Below are 22,727 nucleotides of genomic sequence, written 5' to 3'. Positions count from 1 at the left end.
AGGTTCTGTGCACTGGAAAATGCTCTTGATGGATTCTGATGATAATGCTGATGATCATGCTGTGTGCAACCAGAGGTTATGCATCTAATCTAAGTGTCTGGACATGCAAGGTCTGCGAACAGACTCACAAAAGCGCCAAATCACTTCCTATTCTAGATTGACTTGACTGAATTGAACCATGGTCATGTTGTAGCTTGTCCACAGACACATTGGGTTGGATGTGCATTGTGTCACCGTTCACGTGACACCTAAGCTCAGCATGCGTTACTATGGGCCTTTTCAAGTACTTGACAAGATCAGCGATGTGGCTTACATGCTGAAATTGCCCGATGCGTGGAAGATTCATAATGCGTTTCACGTGAGTCTTCTAAGACCCTTCATGGGTGATGTGCCAGAAGATATGCCAGATGCGGATCAGCTAGAAGTTGAGGAACTTGATGAGATCCTGGTACCTGAGCAAGTTTTGGCACATAAGGATAGAAAAGTTAAAGGACAGGTTGCAAGACGCTACTTGGTGAAGTTCAAGAACTATCCGCCTATGGATGCAAAGTGGATGGAAGAGCATGAACTGTCAGAGTCACCAAATGTATTGCAGCTTTACCTTGAAGCCTTTGGGCTACAACCTACTTATGCCCCAACCCAACGTGTGCAAAGGAAGGGTAATGATAGAGTTAGCACATCAAATGTACATATGAATTCAGTGCAATAGATGGAAATGACAAAAGTATGAAGGTCTCATTAAGTCATTTGTATCTATGTGTTACGACCTTTCTTACGGATACATGTGATGATAAAAGAGTGCTAACAACACAAGATTATCAATGGCATGTATTTATGGTATGCAATCGAGGACGTTTGTGATTTCAAGAGGGGGGTATGTCACGAGGACGTGGCAACTGTTAACTATGTCACGAGGACGTGGCAAGTGCTAACTTTAGTTGTTGGTTTCTTTTCAATGATTTTTCGGGAAGTGGGTCGGCACTGGAATTCGTATAGTAAGAGGATATCTAGGCTCAACCCAAGATCATGTAGGTCTCCTCGTCGCACTTAGCAAGTTGGTGGATACTAGGAAGTGAACTCAATAAAGGCACAAAGTCAAGGTGGGATCACCAAAGGAAAATACCCGACAGTTGGGCCACATTGCATTTTTGGATGCGGTCCCAATGGGGATAGATGGTCAGAAGACCAGTGGAAGCCCAACGGAAGCATTTCCTAAAAATTAGGAAATTGCTATTTTGGGCCATGAAATGTTCACGTCATTACCTTCGGAATGACAAGGGGAACATTTTAGAACTCTGCCGCGAAGTCATGTGGGCAACCAGTCGGGAGATTTTTAGGCGGCAACCTGGAAACGAGAAAATGCTTGTAAACCCGCCAAATGTGCACTTTCCTCTTGTAGAAAAATGGGCGCTGAATTTTGCAGCTGGGAGGGCTCATTTGTGAAACCGGTCACATGTGAAGAGCTATGGAGTGCTTCCTTTCCACTCTATGTACAGCGTCGTGCTAGGAGTGATGACTTGCACACTACACACTGCTCTTTCTCTCCCCTACGTGCAGTTATGTGATGCCCCACAAGAGGGCTCTTCATTTGACTGATGTATAGCTGTGTGGTTTCATGCTTTTGTGCTGAGGCAAGAGCCTCCTTGAGCAGGAACAGGAGTAGTTAATTGCTACTCCAAAAGCAGGCACCGGTGAGGGTGATAACCTCACCGTACAGGTGCAATTTCAGTGCTGGTTATGCGCTGTATTTTGACTGTTTTTGAGCCATACGGACGCTAGAACAATTGGGAACAGTGCCCCACTAAAAACCAGTAAATACAGCGAGCTGAATTTATTGTTTTTGGGCAGAAATCAGGGGGTTTATGCCAGTGGTAGTGAGTCCCAACAGGGGAATAGGTTTCGCGTAAGTTTTGGGGTTGTGTTGTTGCCGAAATTTGGCCAAAACAGGTGGTATCTAGCTGAATACAAGTAAAGAATTCTTAGGACTCTACTTTGTAATTTACCCTCTCAAAGTAAAAAGAAATACCGAAAGGGGCGCCAATTTTGGGGCCTACAGGTTGTCGGCGTGTGCTCGGACCATTTTAGCCTCCGAGCCGTGTGTGTGCTTAAGTGTTAATTCCCGTCGCAGGTTACCTTTCTAAAGTGCTCTGTGTGTGTGTGTTTAAAGTAAAGTAAAGAATTTCGGGTTAAAGCCAAAGCCTACCCCCCCACGGGCTGGTTTCAAGACGACGTCAAACTGTCATACAAACTCAAGGGCTCGATGGGTGTCCTGGTAGTCTAAAAACGTCTCAAATCTGACGGCTTGACGCCCTTCCTTGAATTCCTTGGTTTTCTTGATGATTTGGTCACTGACAAAAGAGGACGAACTCTGCTCCTCTAAACGGCTAGATGGCCTTCCATGCCTTCTAGACTCTCTTTTTTTTAATAAAAAAATTACTTTGCACTTTCTAGACCTTGCAGTTTCCTTTATGGGTGAATCTGGGCTTATCCTGGATTCATCTAGGTATATTTTTTAGTCGTATAGTGGACATGCAGACTTCACATTGTGAAGTTTTCGTCCGAGTTACGACCGGTTGATATTGTGCTAATTCTTTCTATCTTTTGTGGTGCGTATGCCCTATCAACTGCCTCATTTTTGTGCTAATTTTTCCGATTTAATGCTTCTTTTAGTGCTAGGCTTCATTATGGCTGAGTCTGCCCTTGATCTCCGGAGTCATGACAGAAACTCAGTACGTTGAACTTTGTGTTGATGTATGCTCGTGTGTGTGTGTGTGTGGGGTGTTGTGTTTGAAAGCATATGTTAGGTACCTAGTTCTACACCCACTATTGGGCATTGATGACGTTAGTCGGGATGTTGTGGTATTTAGTCAATACTATACATGATGACTCTGATGGTTATATTGTCTTGTGGGTGACTACCATGGGTCTATACCTTGCACTTTCCTTTATGGGTGAATCAGGGCTTATCCTGGATTCATCTAGGTATATATAATCTTGTCTTTGGTGCTTAGAAATTGAGGAACCTTCTTAGCACCCTTGAATACTTCAAATGGCGCCTTCCCCGTGTGTTGTTGTAGGCAAACTCCACCAAGGGCAAATACTTTTCCCATTAAGTCTTGTGATTCAAAATATAAGACTTCAACAAATCCAATTCCATTGAATTGGCTATCTCAAATTGCCCATCTGTCTGAGGGTGGAATGAGGACAAGAACTGCAACTGCGTGCCATTGTTCTCCCAGATTGCCCTCCAAAACAACCTAGTAAACCGGGGATCGCTGTCCAAAGCAATGGACTCAGGCATGCCATATATTTTGAAAATCTGTGAGAAAAACAGTTTCGCCAAATGATCGGGCTTAACTGTCTTCTTTACCGGAATGAAGTGGGTCTGTTTACTGAATCTGTAGATGACTGTCCAAATGCCATCATGCCCACTTTGAGTCTTGGGGAGATAAAACATGAAATCCATAGCAATGATTTCCCAGGGGCGGGTGGGAATGGGTAAAGGCTGTAAGAGTCCGTGTGCCTTATGCCTGTCAAAATTTGACCTTTTAGCATACGAACAATGCCATCCACATAATTTTTAAGCCTCGGCCAATAGAAGTAACGGTCTACACCCTTCAAGGTGATATCTATGCCGCGGTGGCTTGTAAAAGGTGAACAATGACACTCTGTCAAGACCTTTTCCCTCAACGGCTGGGTAACAGACAACATCGTTTTCTTCATCAAGTAGCCATCGCGTATGGAATACCTTGGAACTGTCTTCCCATTTTGTATCTGAGTAAACATGTCCGCAAAGTCAGGATCTGTGGCGCATTGGTCAACCATATCCTTGAAGCTTCTGTGATGAATCGTGGAAGTAGCTAAGACTAGGGGCGTCCGAGATAATGCATTTGCCACTAAATTTTCCTGTCCTTGAACATGGACAATCTAGAAGTGAAATTGTGACAAGATGTTAGACCATTGTATCTGCTTTTCCGATAGCTGCTTCTGTGACAAGAAGTAGCGTAAACTCTGATGATCCGTAAAGACTGTATAGTCAGCTTCGAGTAAATAGTGTCGCCACTGTGTAAGAGCATGGATCACTGCCAATAGCTCTTTCTCATAGATCTGTGCTACTAATTGTGGCCTTGAAAACATTCTTCTTTCATAAGCAATCACATGGCCTTCTTGCATTAAGACCGCTCCTAGACTATGACCACAAGCATCACAATAAACTTCGAATGGCTTTTGCAGATTTGGCAAAGTGTCTGAAAAGCAGTCACCTCTTCCGGTCCTTACGAGAAAGGGACTCCTTTTTGAGTCAATAAGTGCAAAGGAGAAACTATCTCTGCAAATTTCTAAATGAACCACCGATAGTATGAGCACAAGCCCAGATAAGCTTCGAACCTCATGTACATTCTTCAAATCAGGCCAATAACGAATAGTCTCAATTTTGGCCGGGTCCATCTTTACTCCTACTGCTTGGACGATATGTCCCAGGAAGTGCATCTTAGGGAGGAAGAATTCGCTCTTTTTCACATTTATAACCAATTTATGCTTCCGCAGTGCCTGTAAAACTCTCTGAAACTCCCAAAAGTCGTCCTGAAAGCTGTCTTGTGACGTCTCGAGGAGCAATTCAGATCTGATGATAACTACTCTTAATATCATTTGGCAAGTAGAACCCTGAAGTCTGTCGAGTGTATCATCAATCTTCGTAATGTGGAAATCTATTCTGGTTCATTGTTTCTTTATTTTGGCCTCGGCTAATGTGGTGTACTACCTGGAATCAATCATGTGTTCTTCAAGACGTGAAGGAGGCAACTCGCCTGGTACACCCTCATAGAAAAAGTCAGCCTCAGTTTGAGAAAATCTTGTCGTTCCTTTTCGAGGTCAAACATATTTGACCTTTAAGGTTTTTTTTTCCCCATCAAGTACAATCTCTTTGCCCTACTCATTCGTCAAAGTCACTTTCTTAGCCTGATAGTCAACCACGGGATTGTTCTTGTGGTACCAAGGGATTCCTAGGAGGACATCACACCCTTCCTAAGGCATGATATAAAAGTCCCTGACAATGCAAACGAAGTTTGCCAATGACAGGTATAATGGCAACATCCCGTCCGGGTGCCGCTAGGACTACCTTCGCCTGTGGCCTTAGCCTATCGAGCGTAATTCCAAGTCGAGCCGCCAATGAAGTTGGCCTTGGCTCCTCCATCAAAGAAGGTGAGGGCTTCTTGGTCTCGCACTATGCTCCATGGTGTGCAAAGCTCGGTATTTTCGTTCATTTGATTCGGGTCGATCCCCTCGCAATGTGGTACCAGTCCCGCTTTCCTCTCTTTCCTTTTCTACGCTCGACTGTTGCTCTGTAACTTTCTGGCTTATCTTCTGGTGGTCCTTTGGTTCGTCTTCTATTCAAGAGTTTTGTTCTGTTCTTCCTGCGAGCACATGTTCCGCTTTTCTGCACTTGTCTGTCCTTTTAACTTCCCTCCCAACTTGAGAAACGAAGCAACGGCCTCACGACATCTCGACTAAATCTCATCAATCGGGTAATTCTTCAAGTGTTTCGCAAGTCTCGGGTCTCTAGAGTACTTGATCAATCTTTTCACACAAGTGTCAACCTGCAATTGATGTTTGTACTCTGCTCTGACAAAATTTTCCACCAAGAATCTTTCCAAATCTTCATTCTTTTCTTCAGTTCCCGCACGGGATTTCAACTTTTCTTTTGCCTACCCACCTAAAGTGTTATCTCTGTCCGATTCTCCGAGAGAACCCATGAGTAATCTGGAATTCTTTATGGCTTATGCTCTGTAAGACAGAGCGAGGAAGACGGGAGCGCGCCCGATGCGCGATGTACGAAGGGTGGGAGTGACAAAAACCTGCAGTTGCTGCAAAAAGGATCGGATCCTCCGTAGAAGAACAATCTTTCTGTGCTCTGATAACACTATAACAGGCTTGGACACTCCAAGCGAGAAATCAATAGCAACACACGAACAAAAACCTTATAATCACTGAGAGAGAGAGAGAGAGAGAGAGAGAGAGAGAGAGAGAGAGAGAGAGAGAGAGCCCGACGGAGTTCCGTGCTCAATGGTATTGGCCCCAAAGTCTGGCGCCCCTTTCGACAAAATTGACATGTAACCCATTGACCTAGTGCCCATAGTTGTCCTAGTCACACTAGTGAAGTTTGGTCAAATTTGGAATTGTTTTGATCAAGTTATGCTCGTTTTGCATTAAAATTTGGCCAATTTTGATATGAAAACTGAGACCAACTATGCACACCATCCAAATAGACCAAGAATTTGAGAAAATTGCTTGAAATTGGATCCAAGTTGCACACAAAGAGTACCATTGAACTCATAATCAAGTGGAAAACACATTTAATCAAGGGACAAAATTCTAGTATTGTGATACTTGACTTGAGTATAGCCCAAGGTAAACTCAAAACAAAATTTAGATATCTTGATCACCGATAGAGACTAGATCCTAAAGTCACTAGTCTGCCAGATTGAAAATTAGGCTTTTGATCAACCTAAATAGAAGAACTTGAAAATTTTGGCACTAAGTTGAATTTTTCATCGGCTTTTCATCCACAATCAGATGGTCAAACATAAATTTACAATCAATTGGCTTTTGATGTTTTAAAATCTTATATGCATGATCAGCAGTCTCAATGGGAGCTCTATCTCCCATTGGTGCAGGCTATTCTAAATGACTCCTTTTCTTCTGCTATTGGTCGAACTCCGTATGAGGCAGCTTTTGGCCGCCCGTTCCAGTCACTTTTGACTCGCTCGGTCAGTCAAATGCTTGATGCCAATGCTGAAAGTCAGTCATTGGATGAGATTTCTGAGAGTGTGAAGCTTCGGCTAAGCAAGGCTCAGGAATCTTATTCACGGCAGGCTAATAAGCATCGTCAGGATGTTTCGATCAAGGAAGGAGATTGGGTGTATTTAAGAATCATGAAGCAACGTCTTAAGCAAGTTGGAAAGAAGTGTCCAAAGTTGTCTTTTCGTATGTATGGTCCATTTCCAGTCATTAAAAAGATAAATGAGGTTTCAATGAAATTGCAGTTGCCTAACTCATGGTCAATGCTCAACGTTTTCCATGTTTCTTGGTTGAAAGTGTTTTAGGGAACACCTCCAAAGGACATTTTGGAAGAAGAAGAACCGGAGATCATCGATGAAGCTGAAGTCATGGAACCGGAGCAAGTGTTGTTGCATCGGTTTCGCCATGGTTCGAAGAAGCAAGTGCGACAGTATTTTTTGAAGTTCAAGGATCGAGGAACCCATGAAGCGGTGTGGGTAGACGAAGAGTTCTTCAAGGATTATCCAGAGTTGTTGGCAGACTACAAGGAAGCCATGCAGCTCGGTACCAGTACCTCACTTTAAAAAGGAGGGGATGTCACGTGACACATCCAACCCTTTGCGTCCGTGGACAAGCTACACCATAACAGGGTTTTCGTCAAGTCCAGTCAGTCGAGATTAGAAGTGATCTGGCACTTTTGTGAGTCTATTCGTAGACCGTGCATGCCCAGTCACTTGGTATAGATGCATATCCTTTGGTTGCACACAGCATGATCATCAGTATTCCCATCAGAATCCATTAGAATCAGTTAGGGGATTTTTCCAGTGCATTTAGCCTATTTTCCTATTTTTGACATTTTTCACTTATTAATTTAAGTGACTTTCCAACAAAAGTAGGTAGGGCAATTTGGGTAAGGAAATATATAAGCAAACCAAAGCTAGCAGTCTTTGGCAGATGAGCAAGGAGCACAACAGGCCTTTGGCAGTAGGTACTCCCCTCTCTCAGCAAGAACCCCTCAAGCACCCATCGCCTAGTGTTTCCCATCTTCAGCAGCCTGGCGTTTTTGATCCCAGCCTCATCGCCAACACTTCAGCCCCTAGCGTTTGTAGCATCGCCAGCCATCTCTTGCCTGGCGTTTTCAGCCCGATCTGGTCCGCAGTGTTCCCTTGCAACTAGCGACTTCATCACCATCAGAAGGCAACAGTTTTGATAGCGTTTTCAGCCCTAGGGACAGCAACGTTTGTTAGGTCATTTCAGCCTCCAGAAAAACGCAGCCAAAACCTGCATTTTCAGCCGCCCAAAACAGCCCCTAGTTCAGAAGATTTTCAGCAGATAGTGTCTTTGGACAGCAGTTCGATCCACCCCCAATTCAGCCCCCACTGTCGCCATCGCCATCCGGTCGTCGTCGTCGACATAGCCTAGATCTGCATCAGCTCTTATGCATCATCATTGTACCCATTTGTGCAATCAATAGTAGACCACTCTCGTCGACGAGAGTGGGGCCTTCGGAGGAGGGTTTTACAACGTCTCTGGTGTCGTATCTCTCTTCTCTCTATCTCTCATTCTCATACACTTGCACGCACAATACCCACTCACTTTGTTCGTGATCACAGCACTCTCCATAAAGAACGGAAGGCTCTCCCTTCCATAAGAACTAAAAGGAACCTTGAGCAAATATGGATCACTCATCTTGAGAAAGAACATCATTCATTCTGCTGCACCTTACATTTTCCTTACTGTGCCTCATGTGGGTGTGTGAGTGTATTGTCAATGGTGCAGTGGAAAAGGGTGAATTGGGTGATAAACTTGTCTGCAACCGCGAGAAAACCTCCTCTCTGAGCGGGCAGCCAATAGATCTTGGACCTATCGTGACGGATCTCCTCGTCGTCAAGCCCTTAGCGCGTACCGCCCACCGAACGGGCATGGGAACTCACCGCAAGGGAGAGAGAGATCGCTAGAGGAAACGGTGGAGAGAGAGAGATGAGGGTGGTCTGAAAGCTCTAGAGTCTAGAGAGAGTATGGCACCGCACACACAAAACGCTAGCAAGGAGAAAAAATGCTAGAGAGACTAAAATGCTGAAGCTTTGCAATGATCAACATATGAGACAAAGTACAAGGGGGTGGGTTGCATATATAGACAATCACCAGAATTTCCCTACCTCCTGCAAAACCCCACGATCCTGATAAATGGCTAAAATGCTAATAAATATGTAAACTCACTGAAAGTGACCTGACACACATATTTAGTAGAAAAACTACAAAGCACTCGAGACTCTGACCCTAGGAAACCCTAGGAACGGCTCGTCGCGAGAACAGGTATGTCTACATCAGACACGGCCGGACACAACCACAAAACGGTCCTCACTCGCTAATCTGCCCCTCGGAGATACTGGGGCTACCACCGAACAGGAATCTGAACTCTTAACACCCCCTCTTAGTTCCATGACGGGAAACAAGTCCAAGGGAGCTGGCATGAGAGGATAATGTCGCTTGTGGAAGAGGTTCGGTGAAGATGTCAGCAGGGTTAGGATGTACTCTAGTCGGATAGAGCCATCCTTGGTCTTCTCACGAACGAAATGGTATTGTTCCTCTATATGCTTGGTCCGGGCATGGAACACTGGGTTCCTCGCAATGGCTATACAACTCTAGTTGTTAAAGTACGTAATGCTCGTCTGCTGAGGAAATCCCATTTCCGAAAGTAGCGTTTGAATCCACACTGACTCACATGTAGCACTGCAAACAGCTCGGTATTCTACCTCTATGGTAGATAAGGCAACTGTAGGTTATTTCTTGCTGCTCCATAAAACTGCTCCTAACCCAAAAGAAAAGGTTTAACTTGTGGCCGACCGTCGTCCATTTGGATCTATACCCCAATCTGTATCACTCCGTCCTCGTAGAATGGTGTGGGAGTATGTACCTCCAACCGCATAGTGAATGCCTAGTGATTTGGTCGCCTTTAAATGCCGCAAAATCTAGAGAGCCTTCTCCAAATGTGACTTGGTGGGTCTCTGCATGAAAGAACTGAGAAGTTCCACCAGGAAACTGACATCAAACCGGGTGTTGAGTACCCAAATGAGAGAACCAACCAGTTTCCGTTACTTTGTAGCATCTGCTATATCTGGGAGATCACACTGTGACAACTTTTGATTGGGATCCATAGGGGTTGAGATAGGTCTTCACTCAGTCATACCAAATGGTTTAAAAATTCTTGGATATAGCGCTCCTGGGAGAGAAAGATGCCTCCCTCTGTCTGCCATATCTCCAATCCAAGAAAGTAGTGAAGCAAGCCAAGATTTGTCATCTCAAACTCCTTCGTCAAGGTCTGCATAGTACTGCGGATGTGCTCAACATGGCTAACGTGTAATCACAAGATCGTCCACAAGAGGATAACAAGTGTCGACAATCCTCCCTCACGGTAAATGTATAAATCTTGGTCTGCACAAGATCGTCGAAAGGAGTGTCATAGGAAGAAAGAGTCTATCTTTTGGTACCATGCTTAAGGGGATTGCTTTAGGCCATAGAGAGCCTTTAGCAACCTACAAACTATGTCTTCGAAGTCTAGATCCTCGACCTCTGGAGGTTGCTCCACATATACCTCCTCTTCTAGATCACGATTGAGAAATGCCGAAACAACATCCATCTAAAAACCCGGCCACCCGAAAAAGCCATTAAGGGAAAAAAATACCCGAATGGTCTCCATCCTTGCAGTCGGTGCAAAGGTCTCGTCATAGTCTACACCAGGTGTCTGAGAGAAGCCCTTGGCAACTAGTCTTGCCTTGTGCTTGTCCAAAGAACCATTAGATTTGTACTTGGTCTTGTAGACCCATTTGACACCAATGATTTTCTGCTTGGCAGGCTGTGGAACCAACTCCCAAGTGTTGTTCTTCTTGATGGGATCAAGTTCTTTTTACACGGCCAACTTCCACTTTGGTTGTGAAAGTGCTTCCTCAACTGTTAGAGAATCTTTGTCCGTGATCACTGTAGACATCAAAGCATAGTTCACCTGTAATAAAGTCCCATCTACCTTAGCAAATCGAAGTCGCTGAGATCGTCGTGTAGTACCGACTTCATGCCAATCGGGTGGAAAATTTGAAGTTGCGGAATCTCTCAAAATCTCCAATAGCCACTTCGGAAACTTGTCTGTCTTGCTCCCCAAGGGAGGAGCTATTGATATATCTGGCTCTAACTCTGCACTATGATGAGAACCATTATCATGCATCATCTGGAATGGGTGCATTCTCCTCCAAAGCCTGTGGGACAGGAGTAGGAGAAGAGGGTTCATCAAGAGGCAAAACAAAATTTGGGTCTCCAAGTATCGGCAAATGAGGGGTTGTCGTGGAATACTTGGGAGTAGAAGCCCCTCTGAAGGTCAAAACTCGTCGAAGACAACATTACAGCTGAGTACAACATCTTTCTTCTCTGGATCACAGAGTCAATATTCCTCGGAAAGAGAGTTGTAGCCGACAAAAATCATTCTTCTGGACTTGGGGTCAAACTTCCCCCTCTTCTCCTTCGGTACATGGACACATTCAAAAGTGGGAGACGTCGGGCTTCTTACCAAGATAGGCTTTGAATTGGGTTTTCCCACGAAATGAAGAGGTTGGAGATCGGTTTATGGTATGAACTGCCGTCGCAATTTCCTTTGCCCATAAAGATTTTGGCAAGTTTCGATGCTCAAGCATGGTTCGTGCCATTTCTACCACTGTCCTATTCTGCCGCTCCACAACTCCATTCGCTGAAGGTGATCCGGTACTTGCAAGCTCTCGCTTGATGCCATTGTTCGCACGAAACTGAATGAATGCATTAGAGGCGAACTCCCTACCTTTGTCAGATCGAATAGTCTTCAACGCTTGATTGTTTTTCTTTCACTAGAGAACGCCAATTCTTGAAGAGGTTGAATGCCTCGTACCTGTGCTGTAGAAAGTATACCCAAGTAAAGCGGCTGAAATCATCCACCAGCAACATGAAACAGAGAGCCTTGCAAGGGAAGAGGTCTACATAGGTCCACAAAGGTTGGTGTGAACCAACTCCAAAACGGCAATGGCTCAGCGTGTAGCAAGCTTGTGAATAGATTCGAGATTTTGCTTCCCACGAATGCAAGTAATGCATTTCCCATGCTTACTCCCAACATCTGGTAAGTCTGTAAGCATCGGCTCATGAAAAGCAAGCCGAAGAGAATCATTGTTCAAATGAGCAAATGTGTAATGCTAGAGATTACCTGTAGGTATCCTTGTCGCTGAAGAAAGAGCATGGAGCCTATAGAGTCTGTTCTCCACTGAGCCCCCTCTGACCTCCTTGATTGATTCACGATCCCCAATAGATACTGCATCCTCTGTGAAGATCACCTCCATGCCAAGCTTGTACACCTCGTGCACAGACATAAGATGAAATCCGAGCTTTGGAGCATAAAGTACCTTGGAGGTATTCATACCCCCTCTGCCGTCGGGAATTAATTCCATATTCCCTCGCTATGAATAGGAATTTCAGATTTGTCACCAAGAAAAATGGTACCACAGTGTTTTCGCATGTTGGACAAAAGATCCTTCGAAGGTATCATGTGGCGTGAAGCACCACTATCTAGAATCCAATCATGATCATCTCGACCCGCAAGAGTCGATGCAACCTTCGATGTCCCTGGAGAGTCCTGTGAGGGGAGAATCTCCAAATGAACAAAGGCCGGTGACTGCACCACTGTCGCCAAAGAAGGCGAAGCATCTCCAACTCGCTTTGGACACTTTCTCTAATAATGTCCCTTCTCACGTAACTATTGCAATGCCGTTCTGTCTTCAAGGCTTCCCGTTCGGTATCTCTTCTTGTCTTTGGTGTTGTTGCTTTTCTTCTTACCCTTTTGCTGCTTGTTGTTGTTGGAAGAACCGGTCAAGGATTCGGAGCTTGATTTCTTCCACGTATTGAACCACTCCTCTTGGTCCAATACCATTGGAACAATCTCGTCCCAAGAGAGAGTGTTTAGCTGGCCACTTGTAATCAAGGAAGAGTAGAAGTTGGTGTACGGAGGAGGCAATTGGGCCAAAAGCTGAATAGCCATATCCTGTGAACTGATAAGTCGGTGTATGGAGGAGGCAATTGGGCCAAAAGCTGAATAGCCATATCCTGTGAACTGATAAGCTTTCCGATACGAAGTATCTCTTGTATCTTGTTTATGTGATCCTGCATGGAAGAGTGCTTTGCATGGAGGGTTCTCAACAACACCTCGAGGGCCATCCGCTTCATTGGAGAAACTCGATCATAAAGTGAAGAAAGCCGATCCCAAATCAACTTCGCGTCTTTCATCAATCGTATGTGGCTAATAACTGATGGTGTACTGTTGAGGATAATGAAAGATCGGATTCGAGCATTGACACGCTCCCATAACTTCGCTCCCACAGGGTCCTTTGGGTTTTGAAAGTTGCTCTAGACAAAACTTCCAAGCTCGTAAGAGTCAAAGACCGCCATCGTATATGGCTAATAACCGATGGTGTAGTGTTGAGGATAATGAAAGATCGGATTCGAGCATTGACACGCTCCCATAACTTCGCTCCCACAGGGTCCTTTGGGTTTTGAAAGTTGCCCTAGACAAAACTTCCAAGCTCGTAAGAGTCAAAGACCGCTATCATGGTTTCTTTTCAAGTGGCATAGTTGTCTTCATTCAATTGCCGATTCGAGGGAAAAGTAGGAAGGGTAGATATCTTGATTGGTTGATCACCTATGCCAGAGTAGAATTGGGATCAATCTCCCCACTCCTCGGGTGGTTCACCACCACTGCCGGTTGTACCCTCACTATGTACTTCGTCATCACAGGCTGAATTATTATCAGAATCATCACTCCTCTCCATGGTGTTGGAGAACTTGAGTATGTGACGAGGTCGAGGTAGAAGTGAGGAAATCTGCAAATCTGCTCACTACAGTCGAAATCAGTCCCAAATGAGTGAAAAACACAAAAAAAACAGCAAACCGTCTCTTTTTGTCGCGGAAATTCAGCACCAAAAACTCACACAAATCACCGTTCCGATTCAAGAGCACACCGTGGCTCTAATACCATGTCAAAGGTGCAACAGAAAAGGGTGAATCGGGTGGTGATGAACTTGTCTGCAACTCCTCTTCTTACGGGGCAGCCAATAGATCTCGGATCTATTGCGATGGATCTCCTCGTCATCAAGCTCCTAGCACGTACCGCCCATTGATTGGGCACGGGAACTCACCGCGGGCAATGCCACACCAAGAGGGTGTGCCCACGACAAGGGAGAGGGAGCGTGAGCAAGGGAGAGAGAGATCGCTGGAGAAAACGTTGGAGAGAGAGAGAGATCGAAGGTGGTTAGAAAATGCTAGAGAGAGGATGACATCCCGCACACAAAATGCTAGCAAGGAGAAAAAACGCTAGAGAGAGAGAGTGTGCCCAAATGCTAAAGCTCTACAATGATCAACACATGTGCCAAAAGTACAAGGGGGTGGGTTGCATATATAGGCGATTTTTAGAATTGCCTTACCTACTGCAAAATCCCACGATCGTGATAAATGGCTAAAATGCTAATAAATATGTAAACTCACTGAAAGTGACCTGACACACACAAATATAGTAGCAGAACTGCAGAACACTTCAGACTCGGACCTTGGGAAACCCTAGGAACTGGGGTTCCGCCTCATGCCAGTCTACTGGGTGAGCAACACCGTGGAGTGCATCCTTGAGAACAGGTACGTCTACCTCAGATACGATCGGGCACAGCCACAAAACAGCCCTCACTCCCTAATCTGCTCCTGGGAGATATTGGAGCTACCACCGGACAAGAAACTGAATGATAACATGTACGTGTGTGTAGAGTTTGGTTTCTGCAAGCTTTGTTTTCCTTGTGCTTCTAACTAACTTTTGGGTGTGAGTGTGTGTGCTGGGCGGTTGTGTGGATGTAAGTGAAGTTTGTTTTGACAGTATGTTTTTTGTTTGATTTCATTGCCTTTTTTATTTGTTGGTTTCTTTCCTTGTGCTCCATGTTCCTGGCTTTCTTGTGTCCTCTGCATTGGATTGTTTGGGTTTGCTGTTGTTGGCTTGTTGCTTTGCTCTTTGCATGCTCTACCATGTTTCTACGTTAGGTTTTCAAAGGTTGTTGTCATCAGAGCCTCCTTCACAGTCTTCTTTGAGTTCCCTCCCCAGCTTTGGTCCCTAGGAGCCACCTCCAGCTCTGGTCCCTAGGAGCCAGCTGCAGCAGGTGCATTGGTTTCTATCCTGGGGGATAGCTCCTTGTCAACTCGATTGCATGGCTTTGTTGCTTACCTTTTGGCACCCTCCTACAGCTTCTTGGTTATGTCAGTTTGCCTCTGCTCTCTCATCTTTGCCATCAACTGCTCTCTGCCTTTTGTTGATCGATTGCCTCTTGCTGTTAGATTATACCAGTTGGCGGGCAATGCTTCGACGTTCGAGCTCTTGCCATTGCAAATGTTCCTTGTCCTTTACACTGTTGGTGGTGTTCGGTGGTTCAGGTTTTTGATATGCAGTTACTGAGTATGCTTTTGGTGGAAGTGCCTATTTTTCAGAGGCTGCTGCCATCTTCTCTCCACTTAGCTTGCCGAGGCATTTTTTACTCTCTTTAGGAGAGGTTTTTTACCCTGGCTTACAATTTTCTACAGTTTTCCATGTGGCTAGTTGTATCCAGATTTTACAGTTTGCAGATTGTTTCCTTCGGGCCTGCTATGTAATCTGTTACGTACTTGCCCTTCAGAATCGGCACCATTTGGGCGTTATGAGGAATTTCTCAAGTAATAGAAATCAGCCTCTTTCTTTGCGCGCACATGCACTCACACATGCATGGCTTCCACATTGTCTTATTTACATAACGTCTCTGATTTCGTGAGCGAGCTTCCTCATTGCAAGTTATGAGATCGTGCACAAGGATAAAGACTATTTATTATGATCCATTTTGCATGTGGCTATGTACCCCTGTGAGGATGTCACTATTTTTGTGCTGCAATGCCCCGTTATTTGACAGTCAAGACTGCTCCTTATCCGTAGCCAATGACATCACTGTCTCATAAATTTGTGGCAGTTTTGGTGTCTCTTTTGTCTTGTATAATGTCCTTCCTTTCTGGGACTTCAATTGAAGTCTTTATACAATATGAAGACTCTCTGAATAAATTGTTCTGAAAAGCTTCTACACGTGTTTTAAGTACTGAATTGCAGCTTGTGCTAGCTTTCATGAAATAAGCTTACTGCAGCATGCAGAATTACTAGATGCATCGCTGTTGACTGCACCACTCTTTCATCTTTGCTTGAGCTACTAGGCACTGTTAGGAAATGGACTAATGGGTTCTTTGCGTTTGCATTTATTACGTAACTTTCTCGAACTACTGCTTTGAGTTCTTAATGTTTGCCAGGTTGCAACATATTTTTTTTAAATCATGGTGCTTTTAGGGAACTTGTTGGTCTCAATGCATAAGAACTTATAGGGATTTATGTTTCAAGAAGTAAAACATTATCTGATGTATGTTCTTTCAAGCCTATTTGTCTAAGATCTTGCTTGTTCTGTTTACCACTTCGTTTATGCAGACCACATTGCTTATGTGAAAGAAGTTGCTTCATTGGACCCTCCTACTAATCTCAATCTGATGCTTGATTTACTACAAGATAGAGGTACATTTTTCTCTCATTTAAGTCACCCCTCAAGCTTATTTGCAATTATTTGGTCCCATTAACCACCGGCATTGATCACATCAGCCAATTTGTGATATTATGCCACCACACACCATTTGAATTAGTCACTTGCCCCATGTCAAGTAGGTTCACATCCTTGGGTTTTGATTTTCCTTTTACTTGAGTATTGTTCATGATGTTATTGACAAGCGTGATAAGCACATCTGCATACAGTAGCCTCTGTCTCTATATCCTGTTTGCACAGTGCATATTTCCTACCCTCACACGGGATATACTTGACCTGCCTAGATCATTTAAAGGTGTGAGGAGACTTTGAGCTGTTCCAATCTAGGCTCAAGCTTGATTGAGGTGTGGAAGATCAAAACGTTCACCAAGAGAGATATTTATTAACGTCTTCTGAGGCTGAAATTGGTCTATGAGACATTTTAAATGAGTGTATCCTCTTGCTATCTAAGAAAATGAACTGTAAGATTACATGTACAAAATAAAAGTGCAACAAAAATAGGCGAGGTGATGATGGTGCATAGATGTGTGGGCCGTGGGGGAAGGATGGAGCTCTAGGCCTAGGGGTATGAATCTGTATGCTCAGGAAAGGCAATCATGGCATGCATGTATCGAGCTAGCTCCATCCTGTGGCAAACTGGGGGTGTAGAGTAGCATACATGGGTGGGCATGGGGGAAAGAGCCTCAAAAGATGCCGGAGGATCTGAGAAGGCCCACTTCACCTGCTCCTGTCTGGCTTGCTAATTTTGGATTCGAATCTCTTGGATCTCCAGTTAATGAGCTCCGAATGATGAGCTCTTGGAGCTCAGTACCCCTATACAGTGGGCCTGCTGTGAGACCGAACAGTCTCTGCCTTCTGCAATGTGACACCCCTCTGCGTAGAAGGGGTGCAGGGTTTGTGCTTTGGGAGTGTCATCCTCTACTAGAGGTAGTGGGTGACTAGAGGAGTGATTCTGTCTTTATGCCTCTGGATCTCACTTAGAGAGCGGCCCAACTGTCTTTGGTCTCACGACTTCATCAACTCTGTGAGTGTAAGCTATTCTGTGAATAGGGTAGTGTATCAGAATCATATGCTCTCATAAGTTGTGCATTCACATACATATTACTCCTCATCCACATACATATTGCTATATTGCTCCTCACTCTCCGCCTCAACTGCACATACTTTGTATGTCCACTCGGCTGTGGGAATGCGCCACTCAGGCATTGTATGGCATGTATGTGTCCTTGTACCAAGGTCTCTGGATGAAGCAGTCATCAAGATGGCCAGGAACTGATCTCTAGTACATCGTCTTTGATAGAAGGGGCTTATTAAGGGAGATTGAGGTCTCTCTAATGTAGAGCTGCCAAAGATCGTGTCTAAGAGTCCAATTTCTCTCACTATGGGAGAGGCAAATAAATGGCGACTTGGTTTCATACTGGAAGGGCAATAGCTGCCCTATATGAAGGCCGTGTGCACTAAACCCTTGTGTCACTGCTCTCTCCTGCCTCAGCTAACTGTCTAGATGCCTTGAAAGCTCTGTATGAGATTCTATCCTCAATCCTGTTGTAACTCTCTCAGCCGTTGAATAAAGCATACTGTTCGGAAAGCGCCACTTGCAATCTGGTTCACTCTTTAGCAAAACAAAATATTTGCTGATAAAAAGTTAACTTGTGGTAGTGGATTCCAGATACCTGTTTGAATGCGGTTGTTTCTGTTCTTCATGTCGTTGACATAAGAAACATGTTAATATGCAAGAGGGGTTGAGATTCAAAGACCTGGTTGCTCTAGCGCCTAGTAGAGCTTTATTGCCTAGAAAGAGAGTTCTTTTGTAGGATAATGTGCACTATATGTGATGTGATATATGCGTTTGCAATTGCGTTCCAAAAAACAAACACTCTTTATCTTCTTTTATGTATAATTGTGCAATTGCATGTGTTGATACACCTTGATTATTTTCTGTTGCTGCATAAGCAGGGTTGAAACTTGTTTCTCCATCGAGTAAAAGTGGCATTCTACCTTTAGCAATTCCTCTTGCCAAAGATACTTCAACAGGTAAGCATTTGAGGTTTGCCAATTGATTTTTGAGGCTTTAAATTGGTTTGAGTTTGCAACCCTGAAGTGGCACCTTCCAAGAGGAAAAAGCATTAAAAGAGGAAAAACTGCAAGTTTTGTTTTCTTACTTGGTTTCTCATGAGCGACAGTCTCCATTGATAGCAAGGTCAAAAGTCAAAATGGCCTGCATAAGAGGACGAGAAAGAGTGTGTGACCCACTACCCAATGCCCTCTTTATAGAAATAGGAAAACAATTGTCAAAGTATCTCTCACACTTGCCTACATAAAGGCCGGCTTGGAGTGCCTCCGACCTTGCAGCTTCCCATCGCTCTCTCCCCCTCCCCAAAAGGAAAAAAAAAGAAAAAAGGCGAAGTGGGACAAACTGTCCGGTACTTAGAATATGGTCATTTGGTATCCACTTCGTACAAGGTCATCCACCATTGAGCTATGGGTTTAGAAGCTCTAAATCCAAATATCAGCATTAATATTTGCATTTGAGGAAAATTTATATTATAATATAAATGAAGTGACATGAATGAACATGAATTATGTGACATACATTTTTAATGAGCAATGACAGATCCAAGCCTTACACAAGTTTTTAGAAGAAAGTTTTTTCTCACGCTTTGTAAATACCATGTGTGTCATGGTAAGAGCGAGCGAGACCCGCCGAAGGCGGGTTACGTGAGCTAGTGCTTAGTAATGTCCCTCTTTGTAAGAAATAGGAAGAAACCAAGTGTCCCATCATGTAGTTGCTATGTGGCACTAAATGACAAGCTTCATTCAATAGTCCACAATTTCTCCCAAGAGTTCCTTGGTTTACTGAGGCCTTATGTAGGTTGAAGGGTACTCCAACTGTCTCATGTTGTAAGAAAGTCTGTTTTAACTAGTGTGAGAAATTGTTGAGGAAGGAGCATGTTGCATGTGTGTTTGGTATTGTTGGTGTGTGCTCCTAGTTGCCGGTCTCTGGTGTAATTGTATAGCGGGTATGTGTCCTCTCTCCTGACACCTGAGCTATACAGTACTGAAAGGAGACTGAAAGTGTCAAGAGAGCATGATCCACTACTACACCCACTGGTCTGGGTCCTACTGTGAAATCCTGAATGAAGGGGATGAAGCTCGGTTGTGCCATGACATAGTCCATTGTGCAGGCCCCATGCCTATGTGGGAAACAAGTAAACCCAGTTGCAGTTGGAAATTGTTGTAGGCCATTAAGTATGGCCAAACCATGTGAGACCCCATTTCCATCAGATATCTCCCGTACTCGGTGTGCTCCTCATGTGGTGAGCGTCTGTCAAGCCCCATATCGCTGTGTATCTAGCTCTCTCAGTATCTCATCTGCGCTATTATAAAAAGTTGTATGATGATTTCTTGTGCGAGCATTAAAGTCCCCTAAGAGAATGATGTCACCATCTCTGGAGAACTCCCATATATCCTCGTCTAATATAGAAGAAGAAGAAGAAGAAGATTGTTTTAACGTCGTAGGAAACTATCCCAAGAGACCTTAAAGATCTATTCGACGAGGAGAGTTGAACTCAAGACCTGTTATTCAAGAGAAAGGGGACTATCCTCTAGGTACGGCATACACTGATATGTGTGTGTGTGTGTGTGTGTGTGAGAGAGAGAGAGAGAGAGAGAGAGAGAGAGAGAGAGAGAGAGAGAGAGAGCGCTTTATTAATGTCTGCTAGAGGCCGAACTCGGCCTATGAGACAAATCAATGTACAACTGTCAGTGTCCTCTGAATATCAAAAGAGGACAGAATGATAATAACAACATGAAAAGAGGTAGACTAAGTATCGAGCTCTTGGTGTGATGTAGTGGATGGTAGATGGAGCCCAACTGCTAAGGCTCAATATGCACCCTATATGCGTAGGGTATACAAGAATGTAATGCATATCTATCTAGCTCCATCCAGTACCATAGTAGGGGTGTAATATCTGATACATAGGTGATGGCGAGATAAAAATCCCTTGGAGCATAATCTCTGGGTGTGTGTGGAGGTAGGCTATCCGCTCCTAGATATGATGATGATGCCTGGCTCGAATCACTATAATCTTCCCCTGATGTGATCTAGGGGTCTTGTAACCTGGTGCTCGCAGTCTCCGTCTGTGGCTCGGAGCTCCTCAGCCCGTTGAAGTGTAAACCCCCCCCTTGTGTCGGAGACGGCACTGGTATAAATCTCTGGAAAAAGTCGGTGAGCTGTGACTGTCGCCGGCCACTCGTAGTGGTAGAAGGAGAGAGGGAGAGAGAGAAGAAGAAGAAGAAGAAGATTATTTTACCGTCGTAGGAAACTATCTCAAGAGACCGTAAGGCTTAAAGATCTATCCGACGAGGGGAGTTGAACTCAAGACCTGTTATTCAAGAGGGAAATGGCATAACCAATCTACCACACTTGGGTGATAGAAAGGTTTTACCATTTTCCTCTTTTTATTAGCACACACGCACACCCCCCCCCCCCCCCCCCCCCCGAGAATAGTATTTTAACGTTGTAGAAAACTATCCGAAGAGACCTTAAAGATCTATCCGACGAGGAGAGTTGGAACTCAAAACCTGTTATTCAAGAGGGAGATGGCATAACCAATCTACCACACTTGGGTGATAGGAAGGTTATACCATTTTCCTCTTTTTATTAACACACATACACACCCACACACACACACTTGAGAAGAAGAGTATTTTAATGTCGTAGGAAACTATCCCAAGAGACCTTAAAGATCTATCCGACGAGAGAGAGAGAGAGAGAGAGAGAGAGAGAGAGAGAGAGAGAGAGAGAGAGAGAGAGAGAGAGAGAGAGAGAGAAATGCAATATTAACGTCTTCAAAAGGCCAAAATGACCTACCAAAAGGTTACATGTGGTGAATCTAATACGAGGTCTGGGTACAAAAAGTATAAATAACTGAAAAGAAAATAGTGGGTAGGGGTGGGGTGAAAGCTGATACAAAGGGAATACAAAAAGGAGGGGGGGGGGGGGGGGGAAGTGAGCTGATACAATGGAGCTCTCTGATAGTTGAGGCATCATATACATATACATCAGTATCCAAAAGGCTATAGAGATTCAATGTCCTCCAAGGTAGGCACTCAGTCATGACGGCTCCTATGTCGCGCCAGTATGGTATAGACCCTCTGTCGCAATCTGCGTCGATGTCGAGAGGGCCCCCTCATCCGTGGGCGGCGTGACGGCCCCAACTCTATCTCCCGATCAAGCAGTATGCCTCTGGTGTTGTTATGCTGCTAGGGCTGCTCGGACTCCTCTATCTGTGATTGAGAGAAATCTGTAATCTTCCGCTGTTGCTGGATCTCTCTCATTGTGCCCCTCTTCAAGAGGTCCTCTCTGTGTTTGCGAATCCCCAATAAGTATAATCTGAGGCATCTCTGATCGTGGTATCTCATGACTCTAGAAAGTGGCCCAAAACCCTCTCTGAATAGACAGTGAAAGTGGCCTCGTATCTCATAGTATACTGGGCAGTGACATATGTAATGTAGCTCTGTCTTTGGCTCTATCTGGCACACAAAACAGAGCCTGGACTCAGCGGGTACTCCTCTAAAGCGGGTACTCCTCTAAATCTGCCTGTCTCGATCTCTAGCTGATGTGAGGATGTGCGTATCTGACCAATAGCACATCGTATCCCGTGGGATAGATGAGTGTCCATGTATCTTGGTCTAATCACAAAACCATCCTCCGTGAGTTGGAGAAGATGCTCTCTATAGAAAGTCATCTTCGTACCTAGCTCATGCGTAGGTTGTATCCATGTCCTCTTCGTATCCAACTGAATCAAGTCTTGTCTGATGAGCCTGGTAATCTCTGCCCTAGTGAGGGAGATGGAGGGTGCATCCAGAGAGTACTGAAATGGGGGTAGCCGATCCATACTAAAGCCATTTAATTGAAACCAAGATGCCATCTCTGCATACCAACATGATCTATCTCCCTACAATGCCAATGGTCGCAAAGACTCTAGTGCTAATCGAGCATATCTATCTCTACGGAGAGCCCAAGTGCTATGCATAAATGAAACTGATCGAGTGAGTGCCTCCACTACCAATGGAGGAGCAGCGAGCTCCACCCTAATAGTGTCATGTGGTACTGAGGCCTTGGCCCTAATCATCCGAGAAATCATAGACACCTCCATCCATCAGTACTGCCAGCTCTGCTATGATGATCAACTGAGGGGCCCCATATCTCCACTCCGTACAGCATGGCCGAAGTCACCAAAGTGTCAAAGAGCCAAAGCTTTGTCCGAGGTTCTTGGAACTGAACCTGCGAACATATCCTCTCAAGTC

At 44.6% G+C, this 22,727-nt stretch overlaps 1 protein-coding gene across 1 annotated transcript in view; it reads left to right on the top strand.

Moving 5' to 3' along the window:
* LOC147418392 (protein IN CHLOROPLAST ATPASE BIOGENESIS, chloroplastic-like) overlaps window positions 1-22,727 on the top strand; it is a 115,787-nt gene that overhangs the window by 20,665 nt on the left and 72,395 nt on the right. The window contains exons 2-3 of the mRNA XM_086506934.1: window positions 16,307-16,390; window positions 18,372-18,449. Of these exons, the coding sequence (XP_086363060.1) occupies window positions 16,307-16,390; window positions 18,372-18,449 (162 nt within the window). The remainder of the gene's footprint in view (window positions 1-16,306; window positions 16,391-18,371; window positions 18,450-22,727) is intronic.

The sequence above is a fragment of the Adiantum capillus-veneris genome, chromosome 30 (assembly GCF_014529385.1).
Source record: "Adiantum capillus-veneris isolate H3 chromosome 30, ASM1452938v2, whole genome shotgun sequence".
NCBI lineage: Eukaryota > Viridiplantae > Streptophyta > Polypodiopsida > Polypodiales > Pteridaceae > Adiantum > Adiantum capillus-veneris.
The sequence above is the reverse complement of the archived record's forward strand: the minus strand, read 5'-3'. Positions and strand labels throughout refer to the sequence as shown.